The sequence below is a fragment of the Bos indicus x Bos taurus genome, chromosome 18, assembly GCF_003369695.1.
Source record: "Bos indicus x Bos taurus breed Angus x Brahman F1 hybrid chromosome 18, Bos_hybrid_MaternalHap_v2.0, whole genome shotgun sequence".
NCBI classification, from domain to species: Eukaryota; Metazoa; Chordata; class Mammalia; order Artiodactyla; family Bovidae; genus Bos; species Bos indicus x Bos taurus.
In genome coordinates, this window is record NC_040093.1 from 47,790,653 (window position 1) to 47,805,339 (window position 14,687).

At 53.3% G+C, this 14,687-nt stretch overlaps 1 protein-coding gene across 2 annotated transcripts in view; it reads left to right on the forward strand.

Annotated features, from left to right (window-relative positions):
* Window positions 1-14,687, forward strand: part of ZNF423 (zinc finger protein 423) — a 288,075-nt gene that overhangs the window by 242,428 nt on the left and 30,960 nt on the right. For both annotated transcript variants that reach the window (XM_027513678.1, XM_027513677.1), the window contains 2 exons: window positions 11,905-12,036; window positions 13,667-13,782. In XM_027513678.1, the coding sequence (XP_027369479.1) occupies window positions 11,905-12,036; window positions 13,667-13,782 (248 nt within the window). The remainder of the gene's footprint in view (window positions 1-11,904; window positions 12,037-13,666; window positions 13,783-14,687) is intronic.

The following is a 14,687-nucleotide window of genomic DNA, read 5'->3' on the forward strand; positions in this document are numbered from 1 at the left end:
AAAAAAAAATGTCAGCCACAGAGGAAACCCTTGTTGTGGAAGCATGGGTAATTCATGTGTCCCTGGCAGGGTTGGTGACAATAAGGGTTTTGCAGCCTGCCTGTCACGTTAATTGTATGTTATTAGAGGCCATTAATCTGAGGATTATTAGCATGATGGATTTTTAAGCAGTTGCCTTGTTGTGGAAAATTTGAATCTGAAGATCAGGGATATACATCAATAGGTGTTTTTTGTGTTAAGAAGAATAAGCTATTTGTTTTTAACCCAGTGGGTCCCTGGGGAATGTAGCCAAATCTTCACTTTCTGAGCATCTTGGTCTTTTGCAGGTAGGGGCAGGGTGTGAGACGGGCCATGGAATGTCATCATCAATAGGATGTTTCAAGCCCTTAAAGGCTCAAGTTCTAGAAGTTTGGATTCTTTAGAACTCCAAGAGTTCTCTTTCCCTTGAGTTCTCATTAGTCTGTGGTTGATTTAATCATTCACTGTTATATTGGCTTTCTTTCCTTATAGTATGCTTCCCTGGTGGCTCAGACAGTGAAAAGAATTCGCCTGCAATGCAGGAGATCCAGGTTCGATCCCTGGGTCAGGAAGATCCCCTGGAGAAGGTATTGGCTACCCACTCCAGTATTCTTGCCTGGACAATCCCATGGACAGAGGAGCCTGGCAGGCTACAGTCCATGGGGTTGCAAAGAGTTGGACACAACTAACACTTTTCACTGCTTCACTTTTTTTTCCTTAAAGTAGCTGAGATCACCTGGTCTCTTGGAGGACCTGTCCAGGGCCTGGTTGGTGACTTTTCTTTTGCCAAAGAAGTTTGCAAGCAGAGCCAGTTTACAAAGGTGGTGCGTTTTCTCATTAACCATCCAGGGCTAGGTTCCCTAGCAGCTTGGAAGCAGATCCTAGCCCTGGAAGGTGCCTCCTTTCATCGAGGATACGGTCCAGCTGGGCCAGGCTCTGTTTGAGATTCTTGCTTGGAGCGATGGGGCCCTTGGGGAGCTCTCTGCAGGAGCCCAGCTATGAGGAAGGGCTGACCATTCCGTGCGGAGGGGGTCACCTGAACCTGAGTCATGTCCTTGTCTCAGGCTCCGCTTTGACCTCCATAGATATCCCATTGAGTTTTAAAACAAAGGAGCTAGGAGAAGACCCAGGAAGAAATATGAAACTCTGGTAGCAGGAGCATTCGCGGGATGGAGAGGTGAACTCCTATGGCTGCAAGCAGGAAGCTGCAGTGAGCCACAGTTGAACAGAAGGGTTTGAGTCTGAACACAGCTTTTGCAGTCACAAATATGGGGGGTGGTGTGGAGGCGGAAGAGGATAGAGACAAGGAAAATGGGCCCAGAGCTATTTTGTGGGTGGATGTAACATAGACTGCATACCTGCTATTTGCCAGGTGCTCCAGGGACGGGGGAGCCTGGTGGGCTGCCATCTATGGGGTCGCACAGAGTCAGACATGACTGAAGCGACTTAGCAGCAACAGCAGCAGCAGCAATGGCTCTTTAAAGATTCAGTGGAGGTGGATTCCTCTGCCCCACTGACCCTGGCAGAGGGGTTGTGTTATAGGACCTTGGGCGTGGAGTTTCAGGGTCAAATCAAATGGGAAAGACCTATAGCAGTGATAGTAGGTAGCGCTGGCAGTGATGTTATAATCCTGCTCCTTCTTTAGTCTTTATAGCAGCCCTGTGAGGGAGGCAACTTTCTCCCCATTTCACAGATGGGGAGACTAAGTCCTGGAGGGAACGTGCTCAGCCCAGAGTCACCCCGTGGGTCTGAGGGGAGCCAGGAATATCCTCCAAGCTGCCTCATTTGCAACTGTGTTCCCCCTGCCCCAAAAGAAGAGCACCTTGATGAAACAAGGGTGGGTCAGAGGAAGTCAGCTCAAGTGTCCTGTGGGCTGTGATGGGAAATCTCAAGGGCAGTTTACCCAGAATCATGCTCAGGCTTAGCTGACCCCGAGCTAAGATCCATCTGACCTGGCTCCTGGGAGCAGTCGGTCAGTGGAACCATCTGGAGTCTTCTGATTTGAGCTTTGGAGGAGGAGATAGTGAGTGAGCTCTTGCAATGTGGGATAGCAGTGTCCTGGAGACGAGCCCTGGCCAGATGGCCGTCTTGCCACGGGAACCCTGGGGTGGATGTACGGGCGACTGAGCCAGCCAGTCTGTCCGGGGCGTGGGCGAGGAGGGAGGGCCTGCAGTTGTCCCGCCTCAGCCTATTTTCCCCAGACCCCATGTCGACACCTCCCCTAGGTGCAGAGAGCAATGGACAACTACCCAGTATCCCCGTCCAGCCTTGAGGCTGGAAACACGCCTCCTCTGACCCTGGAATAAAGCCAGGCAGCCTAGTGACCTAGCCAGGCTGAAATGACACGCCTGAGTAGCAAATGAGAGGAGAAATCTCGGAGTCCCACTCCTTTGGTGGACTTTTACTGGATGGCAAGAGGGCCCAACGCTTCCAGCGCGGATGATGTGCAGCACTAAGGAGGGTAACCCTTTCCACCAGCATCTGCCTGCCAGCGTGCGGACAGAGGTTCCTTCTGCCAAGATGAGGAATTCAGCCTCCCCTTTTTCTGCCATCCAGTAGCCTCCGTGTGGACATGCCACATTGGTTTATTGTGGCGTCAGCATCCTTGTCGAAGGGGGATGTTGGTGGGTACCTGGGTAAATAAGTATAAATAGTTTTCTTTCTGATATGTGACCGGATTATTTTCCAGTTGATTTCAAGCCTTGGCCCCAAGTGGCCCACAGATCAAAAAAAGATAAGGGTCAGTTACAAGGTTGAGCTCATTCTCGGTCGCCATGGCAACTGACCTCAGGCAACCCTCAGAGGACTACACCCAGCTCCCCAGGTGATATTTTTACTGTCCACGCCATCAATCCCAAGCCTTTCAAAACTCAGACTGCCTAATTGTCTGGGCTCTGTTTTGAAGAGGCTCTGGGTCCCCCGTGGGGCCCCAATTCAGGCTGCCAGAGCTCATTTATAAGCCTTTCTGAAACACGGGGGACTGTGGGATGGGTCCCTCCTGGCCAGAGAGGCCTGGGAAGGTGCTCCTGAGGGGAGGAGGAAGGGCACAGCCCATCCTCCAGGATTAATTAAGAAAATGGGGGCCCAAAATGGGGGCAGTGGTGGTGGGGCATGCCTTCATGCCTTCAAGCCCTGGCTGCATGTTCTGGAGTGATGGGAGGTGCTGGGCAGCCCCGAGCACCCTGGCACTGGGGAATCTGCAGCCATGGGGGTGCTGAGGTAGCCTGGGGTCTGTCAGCCACCCACCCACCCCAGAGTCTTCCCTCCAAATTCACCCTCATCGTTTTCATCCCAGTCATGATAACAGGAAAGTGTTTCCCATTGTTGAGGATTTCTCAGCCTTCTGAAAAGCGTGGACCAAAAGCAACTTTGGAAAACCTTCCTCCTTTTTAGAGATCCGCAATATACCATTCTGGTGAGAGCTGCAGCGTGATGCTTACGAACCTACAGCTTCATGACAACAGGGTTCCAAGGAGTCAACATCCTCAGAAACCCTGTCATAGAGCTCAGAGCTCCTTAAACTTGAATGCACACTCAGATCATTGGGGTGCTTTTAAAATGCAGGTTTTCATTCTGCACGTCTTAGGGTGGGGGCTGAGATTCTGCATTTCTGACCAGCTCCCAGGTGATGCCAGGACCGCACCTTGCCCAGCAGGGATGTAGATCCTCCTGGGCAGTCAGGACCTAGGGGGCTGGGGATCCCAAGTTCAGCCCATGACCCCGCTTACAGGGTCCCGGACCTGTTTCCTCCTTTGCCCCTTGTCAAGCCCAGCCCAGATGTCACCCTTCCCCTTTCCCGTCGGCTTACCTCAGTTCATTTCTTGTGGTATTTAATGACTCATCAATAGATAAACAGCCTGATCTGGCTGCCCTGATATCATTATCTGCCTGCCCTCTTCTCTTCTTGCCAAAAGGTCTTTGTTCTTTATAGAGAACAAAGGATGGAATTCCCCATCAGCCCGTGTTTCTATTACCTGTTTGGTGTCTATTTCCGGTTAGTTATTTATGGGGGTGGCATCAGTGGGGTCCTCTCCCAGGGTCCTCCTCTTGCCTTCTCATTGGCCTGGCTGAGTGCTGGGCTCTGTGCCCCTCCCCTTCCTTATCGCCATGTGCCCTGCATGGGACTGAGCCTGGGCCCCGGGACCTCAGGGGTCTTTACTGCAGCTGATTCTTGGGGTGGGCCTGGTGCTGTGGGATTGAAGCCTGGTGAAGTTCATTACCCCAGCTGGTGACAGAGGATTTCAGCTCAGCCAAGCAGCCCGTGCACACTCTGCAGCTCCTTCCGTTTGCAGGGATGCTGTGGCAGGGACAATGCCAAAGCCCGGGGCTGGCCCAGACTGTGTCACTGTGGGCCCTGCCTCCTCGCCTCACCTGGGAAAAGTCCCCAGTGCTCCTGTCACCTGGAGCTGGCACCGGCACCAACAAGGGGGCCCGCCCAGCTCGATCATGGAAACATGGAGGGTGGGTCTGTCTGCTGTCCTTCTTACCGGAAGTTTTGGGGTGATCGAGGAACATAGAGTAGCTTGCTGGGTCCCAGGTCTCAAGTCCCGCGGCCTTTTTGGTATTTTCTAAAACCAGAGAGGGCTGCTTGTGGTGACCAGCATGGGTCCCCACCCCCGCCTCACTCTGCCACCTCCCTGGGAAGGCCCTGCCCTCTAAGCTTCCTTTCCTCTTCTGTCTGTTGAGGGACCCCCTTGGTGCCCATAATCCTGGACCAGGCCATCTTCGGAGGATCCAAAAAGCAAGTTCCTGAAGGCAAGAACAGCTTTTATAAGCCATAAGTCCTGAGAGTTTGGGGGGAACCATCGGTGTCTGGTAACTGGCATTTACCAGCCCTCCCACCCCATTTTCTAAGCACTGTAGTAAGTGCCTTATGGAAATCATTAATTCCCTATTTACTGAGCACCTACTAGGTACCGGTCCCCGTCCTAGGCACTGGTGACAGCAATGAGCAAAGTAACCTGCGTGGAGCTTATATTATTCTGTGTGTGTGTGTGTCTGTGTTTGTGTTTTGTGTGTGTGTGTGTGTGATAAATAGTCAGTGAATTAAAAAACACACACACACAATCAACTCTGTACTATGCCAGATGGTGGTAAGCACTCTCAAGGAAATTCAAGGTGATTAAGGTGTTAGAAAGGATGGGTTGCATGTGCTGTTTTGGGGTGGGGGTCTGGGTAGGCCTCTTGGAGGCGGCATCGTTTGAGCAGACCCCTGGATGCAGTGAGGGGAGGGGGATGAGGAGATGGTCTCCGGGGAGGGTCTCAGTGAGGGCAGAGGTCTTGTGGCAGAACAAGCCTGCTTGGCCACCTTCCCAAAACCCTGGGATGATTCTTCCCCTTTTCTAGCAAAAGTAGCTGAAGCTCAGAGAGGTTCGTGAACTTATCCGAGTACACACAGAGCAAGTGAGTGATGAAATGGGATTCAAACCCAAGTGTTCCTGGTTGTAACTTTTGTGTCCTTCATCACTGCTTCCTGAATGGAGACGTCTTTTTATGTGCCCTGTCCAAACAGGCAGCAGTCACTGGTTCTCTTCCTGGAGAGGTATATGCATGAACATTCCTGCTTTCATGGTGGCTTTTCCAACTGGGGTCCCTGCTTAGAGAAGGGCCAGGCAGGGCCCACGGCTCTGGCGGGAACAGGTCACACTCAGTGCGTTGTAATCCAAGAACAATGCCCTGTCCCCTCCCCACTGCAGCTGGCTGCCCCTCCCTCCCAGGCAGCAAATTATGGCCTCCGAGTGTGTGCCCAGGCCTGCCTTTGACTTCAGTGGGGCCCACCTGAGCTTCACCTTCAGGATTCTGATAATCAGCTCTCTCTCCTCCTGGCTTCCCCCAAGACCTGTATGGAAATAAGTATGTGTCTGCCAGGGATCAAATGCTTTTGGAGACAAAAGTCGGTACCGAGGACATTACAGGGAGCTATCATCTCGGCACGATGCTCTTCCACAAAGCCCTCCGCTCCTCTTTTGGGCTGACACACTTTCAGCCTGAAAGGTTCCAGCAGGCTGACTTGGTTTTAAGCAAAAGCACATCCTATTATTTTTTTGAGAAATGAAGTGTAAAATTAACACTTATTATTCCTGAGCAGAGGGAAAAAAAAATAGAAGGGAGAGAGGGACTCTGGGATTTTCGTGCTTGTCGGCTTGTTTGTTTGGCAGTTTGGGTTTTTCTTTCTTTTTTTTTAATCATAATAAATCAATAGATTTGCCTGCACCAGCCCTGACTTAGGGGGACTGGGAGACAAGAGCCAGTACGGTGAGCAGGTGAAATCTGTGTTTCACTTTACAAATGAGTAGGGCTGCATAATGCACCTGAATTGCGTGGGTCTCTCTTATGGATGTCGGTCATGTGTTCTTAAAAAAAAAAAAAAAAGAGGGAGCGATTGTGCATCTTCACTCACAAAATCCTCCAGCCCCACGCCGGGGGCAGAGGGGCCCGCGGGCTCCCAGACAGCGTTGTCATTCTGCTCCAAGGTATCGCCGAGCCTGTGTGATCTTGTATAATTCAGGGAAGTTAACTCTCTGAGCGTGCCTCTATCTGCGGACCCCGCAACTTGGGATGGAATGAGAGGTTGCCGGCACCGGTAGGGGTGAGAGGGATATGGCAGTGAATTCTTTCTGTTGCTGTGGACTGGATGGTATTAGGTCATAGGCATGCAAAGGGGTGTTTGCACAGTAACTAGGGCAGCCCCCAAGCCCCCCCACCTTCTCTTGGATGGTTTTACAGGCAGAGGTACACGTAATGGACACCCCCGGGAGCACCTCCAGCCCCTGCCGGTGGGGAGAGGGTCTTCTCCTTCGGAAGAAGATTTACAGATCAGAAGGTGGGAGAGATTCCTAGGTCTATGGGAAGCCTTCATTCAAGCTTTATTTCTCCCCCACTTTTTACTTTTTGCTTGTTTTATCTGCCTTCTCCTGTCTCCCAGGTTGGACACTTTAGCACGTTAGATGGGGAGCGAGGAAAGGGAACAACCCTCCTCAACTTGTCTACCGACTCTTTATCTCATTATCCCGGAATCTCACATGGGCGGTGGTTTGGGGCTGCGATTTGCTCAGATGGTGGCTGTTCAGGCCCTGGAACCGGCTTGCAGCTCCAGGACTGCCTGACTGTGCACATATTTATGAACGTGGGTGCAGGCTATAGCTGCGTCTGGGAATCGGGGGACCAGCTGATGAATTGCTCGGCGCTCAGAGAACGGAAAGTGACTGTCAGACATGATTTCTCTGATTTATAAGTTGCGGGAGCCTTTGTCCTCTCGCTATTTGTGTATCAGATGGGCAGGTCTCCATTCACAGCCAAGTGGATAAAGGCCCCCACTCGGCAGAGAACTGTAAATCCTCCTTTGCTGTCTCAGCCCAGGGAGCCCACTCTGGCCAGGGCATCTCTCGTCCCTGAGTATTTTCTGAGCCCCTCCTTCAGGCCTATGTGTAGCCTGATGCTTTGGGGACCAGAGGAGAAGACATTATCTGTGCGCATAGCCTCGTTGCCTGGAGAAGGAAATGGCAACCCACTCCAGTGTTCTTGCCTGGAGAATCCCAGGGACGGGGGAGTCCGGTGGGCTGCCATCTATGGGGTCGAACGGAGTTGGACACGACTGAAGTGACTTAGCAGCAGCAGCAGCAGCAGCAGCCTCGTTGCCAGGATCAGGAAGACTCTTAAGATGTGTCAGATGAACCTTGCCTGTGCCCAGGAAGGGCCACCTGTGTGAGCTGGCATAGTCCAGAGGCTGCCTGGAGGTGATGGGCAGGTGGGATATGCACGAATAGGGAGGGCTTTGTATCCTGTTCAGAGTACCACCCCTAGCTAGCTGTGTTACCTCAGCAAATGGTCTCATTCTCTGAACCCATTTTTTTCTTGCCTAGAAATTTTGCCAACAAGCAGGGTGATTTCTGAGATTCAGTTGGTTATAAACCTAAACTTCAGTTAACTGCAATTTAAAAAAAAAAAAAAACCTCTACACAGCCATCATTTTCACATAACCTCTGCCTCATTAATGTGCAGGCGATGTCCGCATCCTAACAGCGAGAGCGTGTATAAGGGTGCTATCTCTCATTCATTCATTCACTCATTCACTCATTCCCTACTCTGCGCCAGGCTCTGAGAAGCATTGTTTGTGCGGGGCGGGGGTGCACTGGGGGGTCTTCTGAGGCAGTCCCCCACACTGGAGGCCATCTCTAATTATGATGAGAAGTTCCCCGAGGGAAGTGGCGGACGTGCGTGGGGCCTGTGCGGCGAGCGTGCTGAGCCTGCCCTGTGTCCCAAAACTTGTCAATGAATTCCTTTTCCGCCGGTATAAATGGAAGATCAGCTTGAGTCTCTGTCGGGTGCATGTGGCCTAGTTGCCGCGGCTCCAGGGGCAGGACAAACACCCGGTAGATTGCAGCCAGTGGGCTATGTGGGGCAGGCCCACCTGCGCACGCACGTGTGTGTTTGCCTCTGCCTTGGGGTGCCTCGGGGGGGTGGTGGGGAACGGCTGGGCCAGAGGGATGCTTGCTGTCCCCGCCAGCCCCTGCCAGGGCCTGGGGGACCCAGGGACTCGCCAGGAGCCTCAGCCCATCTGTGACTGTACCTTGCCACTGGCAGAGCCCCTCTGCTACCTAATTCTTGCCTTTGAGGGCAGATCGCAGCACCTGGCACCTTTGGTGAGGCTGGTTCCCAGGGGGAGCCCGAGGGGGAGCCTGTGTCCTTGGCTGTCCCAGATAATACTCTCCTCCTTACCCGCACGCTTGGCAACAAACACCTTATTGAGTGCTTGCTGTGTGCCAGAGACCGGTCAAAACCCCTTTTCGTGTGTTAAAGGAGTATTAACTCGTTTAATTCTCACATCAGCTGTTAGAGGAAGGCTGTTTTGATGGGGGCGGGGACTGACTTTTTTTTTTTAAGAAATTTTTTCAAAGGTTTTTTAAAAGCAGTTTTTAAAAGTTATTTATTTGGCCGTGTCGTGTCTTAGTTGTGGCACTCGGGTCTTCATTGCGTCACGTGGGGTCTTCTGCTGTGACCCATGGTGAGGCGTGTGGGCTCGGTAGTTTGGGCGAGTGGGGCTAGCTGTGCCCCAGCGTATGGGATCTTAGCTCCCCAACCAGGGATGGAACCCACGTCCCTCCGTACGGCAGTCAGGACTCTCAACCACTGAAACACCAGGGAAGTCCGCTAAAAAGCAGTTTTAGGTTTACAATAAAGTTGAAACCTATCCCTTCTATCCCACTGCCCCCCACGTGCATAGCCTCCCCCATTATCAACATCACTCACCAGGATGGTCCTTTTTTTTGCAAAGGTGAACCTAAAGTGAAGCAATATAGTCACCTGAAGTCCGAAATTTTCCTTGGGGCTCACTCTTGGTGTTGTATGCTTTATGGGTTTGGATGCATACACTCCAGCGTTCTTGCCTGGAGAATTCCAGGGACGGGGGAGCCTGGTGGGCTGCCGTCTATGGGGTCGCACAGAGTCGGACATGACTGAAGCAGCTTAGCAGCAGCGTATAGCTATTAGTATAATGTCACACAGAATATTTTCACTGGCCTAGAAGTCCTCGGTGCTCTGCCTATTCATCCACTTACTCACCCCCAAGTAAACACTGAGCTTTTTATTGCATACATGGTTTTTCCAGAATAGTTGGAATCATGCAGTATGTAGCGTTTTTCAGATTGGCTTCTTTCACTTAGTAATATACATTTGAGGTTCCTCACTGTCTTCTTTTTAGCACTGAATAACATTCCACTGTGGGCTTTCCTGGTGGCTCAAATAGTAAAGAAAGTGAAAGTGAAAGTCACTCAGTCGTGTCCGACTCTTTGCGACCCCATGGACTATACAGTCCATGGAATTCTCCAGGCCAAAATACTGGAGTGGATAGCCTTTCCTTCCTTCCCAACCCAGGGATCGAATCCATTTGGTCTCCGATGGAATTCAGTCCAGGTCTCCTGCGTTGCAGGCAGATTCTTTACCAGTTGAGCCACAGGGGAAGCCCAAGAATACTGGAGTGGGTAGCCTATCCCTTCTCCAGCGGATCTCCCAACCCAGGGATTGAACTGGGGTCTCCCACATTGCAGGCAGATTCTTTATCAATTGAGCTATGAGGGAAGCCTAGACAGTAAAGAAGCTGCCTGAAATGAAGGTGACCCAGGTTTGATCCCTGGGTTGGGAAGATCCCCTGGAGAAGGGCATGGCAACCTACTCCAGTATTCTTGCCTGAAGAATTCCTTGAACAGAGGAGCCTGGCGGGCTGCATTCCAAAGGGTGGCAAAAAGTCAGACACAACTGAGCAACCAACACACACACATACACACACACACACACACACACACACACACACACACACACAATACTCCATTGTCTGGAATTGTCCCAGTTTATGAATCCACTCATCTACTGAAGGACATCTTGGTTCCTTCAAGGTTTGGCAATATTAAATAAAGCTACTGTAACGATCCGTGTACCAGTTTTTGTGTGAACTTAAGTTCTCAGCTGCTTTCAGTAAATACTAAGGAGTGAGATTACTAGATCATATGGTAAGAGTATGTTTAGTTTTATAAGAAGCTGCCAAGCAGTCTTGCAAAGACGCTATACTATTTTGCATCTCACCAGCAATCAATGGGCGGTCCTGTTGCTCTACCTCCTCACCAGCATTCGCTGTTGTCGGTCTTCTGGATTTTGGCCATTCTCATAGGTGTGCACTGTTAAGGAGAACTGCTATTATTTTAGCAAAGAGGAAACTGAGGCCCAGACAGGTTACGTAACTTGTCCAAGGTCATGCAGTAAGTGGCAGAGTCAGACTCTAACCCTGGATGAAGTGACACTCAAGCTGGGTCGATTCCCCCACTGACCAGCAGGCCATGCTGGTCACAGGTGCACCGCACTCATTCTTGCCAGCCCTGTGAGGTGGGGACTCAGGTGGCCACCATCTACTGAGAGTGAACTGATGCCCAGATTATGTGGCTGGAAAAAGCAGCCAGGATTTGAACTCCATCCTGCTGGTTCCGGGCAGGGGCACCAGATCTCGGCTCTGCTGGCCTCGGGGCACGCTCCCTTCTCTGGGCGCCTTTGAGTGAAGGTTTGGGGTCATAGCAGCTCCCAGGTGAAGGGATGGAGCCATGTTCTGATCTGGAAGCAGCATGGAGTGTCTGCCCATTGTTTGCGAGCACTGGTTAGACCATCTGTTTCAAAATGTTTAGAAGAGCACTTTCTTGTGTTTTTCAGTATCTTCCGGTGGCTGCCCAGACCTTTTAGAGTAGAATCCCTAAGCCCTCTAGTGTCCACCAAGGCCCTTCTTAAAGTGCATCCCTGGGTTACTACTGTCCCCGCCCCCTTGCTACCATCCAGGTGGCCCCACATGGACCCACATCAGGGCCTTGCTCTGACTCTCACCTCTGGAGCTCCATGCATTCCCTCCCCACTTCTTGACACTGAGTTACATGTTGATCATCTGTCTCCTCATCACTGGAATGGGGACAAGTGCATTATCCACTTATCTCCCCCACAGAATCCCCAGCTCAAAGTACCTGGCACACAGTACATGCTCGATAAATGGTCTGTTGGATTTTGAAAAATTCTAGCTGGACCCCCTCCTCCAAGCCGACCCCATCCCAGCCCCTATCCTCTATGATACAGTCTGAGACGCAAGCTGCTGCTCATGGCTCGCACACTGCATGGCTAGACCAGCAAGAAGTCATAGCAAATGACACATCCAAGAGCCAGCTATTCAGGTCTGGCAGCCTCTGGAGGCTGGAGCACCTGGAGCTGGGGTGGGTCTCAGCATCCATGGCGCCCCTCCCTGGTCTCTGGTTCCAGTGGGTCATGGAGGGCTGACCTGGGGTGTCCTGGGGGCGGCGTGGCCTCCAGCAGGAGGATGTGGCCCACAGGGTTGCTGACCGGCCGTGGTTCTTCTTGCAGAGGAAGGCATCAACCATGAGTGTAAGCTGTGCAACCAGATGTTCGACTCCCCGGCCAAGCTCCTCTGTCACCTCATCGAGCACAGCTTTGAGGGCATGGGCGGCACCTTCAAATGCCCCGTGTGCTTCACAGGTAGGTATGCCCGGCGGGCAGCAGGTGGGGAGAGGGAAGGAACCCAGGAGCCCAGCCCTTCAAGCCCTGGCCTTCAGTGTCGGTTCCTGGCACAGTGTGGCTCCGGAGTTCATGGGGGGACACCCCGAGGGATCCACAGCCCTATGGCTGCAGGTGCCTCCTCTGTGCCCAGCTGACCTGGCCCTCCTGACCTCAGCCTCTGTGCTTTGGCAGCGTGATCTCCTAACCCTCCTCCCACCCTGCGCTGCCAGGCATTCCGCCCCTGCCCCAGCCTTGCTCTTCTGCAGTGGGGGCTCCAGGCTCGTTTCTGAGCTGCGAGCTCTGTCCAGCACCAGTGGGGCTCTCCCTTCACCTCCCTCCTGCCCACCCCACCCCCTAGCTCCCTGGCCTGTCCTAGCCCCTGCTGCATCCGTGTTCCAGGCTGGAGGGGTCAAGGGCAGTTCTGCCAGCCAAACTCCCCAGCCCCCAGACTGGCTGCCGGCCCAGGCAAGCGGCTGCCCTGGCCCAAGGCGAGTCTCAGGGGCTCTGCCGGGCCCCCCTCCTGCCGCCCAGATGGCAGCCGGTGTGCGTGGGAGAGCCTGGCCTTCCCCTGCCTCCCCCTGACATCTGTTGTCTGCCATGGCGGGAAGCCCACCCTGGGGAGGGCGCCTGGTGGGAGGGGATCTCTGAAGGGCTCACCTCCCAGACACACAGCTGCTTCAGGGCCACCTCCTGTGTACGCCCAGGGCCAGGACTGCCTCGTGGACTCCTGCTTCGAGAGGTGGGGGCTGTGATCTGTGGGAAGGGGCTCCGCTATTGGGAGGACCCCACACAATCACACCCCCCTGGGGTTCCCAGGAGTCTTGGCACACACTGGTGCCCCTTACCCCCGAATCCCTCAGTCTCAGGACCCCCCCACCCATCTGTTACCAACACACTCCATGAGCTGAATCGGGGCTGGCACCGAGGGGCCCCAGCTGCCAGGTCTGCCCACCCAGGACACGGGGCCCCCCCATGTAGGGATGTGAGGATGCTGACAGCCTCAGCAAGAATAGCGGTCCTGGTCCATTGAGCACCTCCCTGTGCCAGACACTGTGTTGAGTTTACTTAATACGGACCTCAGTTCTGCCATCTGCAGAGAGGGACCTTGGACAAGACGCTCAGCACTCCCAGTGCCACAGCTTTCCACCAAATGGGGGTAACTAACAGTGCCTGCCTTACAGGCCTGTGCTGTAGTCAGGGACTCCACACGTGGAAGGTAACCAGCAAACGGTGATGATGACAACGATGACATTCATTGGGCTAATTAAGTGCCAGGCCATCTTCTAAGTGTTTTGCAAGGATTAAACCATTTGATCCTCCCAGCTACCCCAGTGAGCTGCCTACTTGAATGGTCCCCGTTTTTCAGATGAGGAAAAGAAGCCCAGAGAGGTTAAGTGACTTGTCCAATATTACACAGCCTGTGAGTGGCAGAGCTCAGCTTCACTGGCTTGAGCCCTCTCCAGTGGGTGCCCGTGATGCTCCAGATAGCCCACAGGTTGGCCCCTGTGTCCATGCCTGGGTGGTCCCCACTTGCGAGTGGTGTGGGACAGCTGCTGTGGGTGGCCGGGCCGGTGTCCCCAGTGTCCCCTGACACCATGTCCATGTCCAGTCTTCGTCCAGGCCAACAAGTTGCAGCAGCACATCTTTGCTGTGCACGGGCAGGAAGACAAGATCTACGACTGCTCACAGTGCCCACAGAAGTTCTTCTTCCAGACCGAGCTGCAGGTGAGTGCCCTTGCCCGCTGCACACACCCCTCCTGGTGCTCTTTGGGGCCTCCACTGGCACTGAGGGTCTTGGGGTGAATCCATGATGGTGGGGTCTTGTACTCAGCCACAGCCTAACCGAAAAAGAACAGGCCCTCTGCACTTGTGTTTGGGGGTCTGGAGCCAGTGCTTGCCCTCGTGGCTGGCTGGTGGCGGGTGTGGCCTCCTGGCCTTGCTGGGCCAGCATTCTGAGCAGAGCTGGACTGAAGCTGCTGAGCCTGGAACTCGAGCCAGAGGCTTTTAACCTTTGTGTGTTTCTGTGGCAAATCCCCTGCCCTCTCGGGTTTCATTTCCCCACCGGTGTTCCGTGATGATGTTCCCTGAACATTGGGTCTGTGGCTGGTGGCCCGTGTAGCTTGTATGGCTGAGTCCCGGGGGTGTGGGCATCCAGAAGCTGGATCTGGTGTCTTGGAACCTGTAGTGTGCTCAGGAAAGCCAGAAAAGTGAGCAGTGGATGCCGGGTTGAGCCCCAACTCAGAGAAAGGGATACTTGCCATGGGTCCCCGAGGCTGATGTGGCCCTCAAGTGTGGCACACAGCCCTCAGCTTCTTCAGCACCTGCCCCCCATCCATCCAGGGTCTATAGTAGCTGAGAGGGTGGCCTTGGGAAGGGAAGATGCTCTGGTGGCCCTTCCTGGATACCCACAGCCATTTCCCTCAGTGTCCTCTGGGACTCCTTCCCACCTGTTGCTGGTTTTTAAGGACCAAGATCTGTGTCCAGGTGAAACCACCTTCTCACCCACTGGTTTTTGCAAGAAACTCTCATAACACCTGGGAGCCCATACGCCATCCCAGAAATACCAGACATACAGACACACACAGAGAAAAATCATATATACACCGTATAATAGCATCACACACACAAAG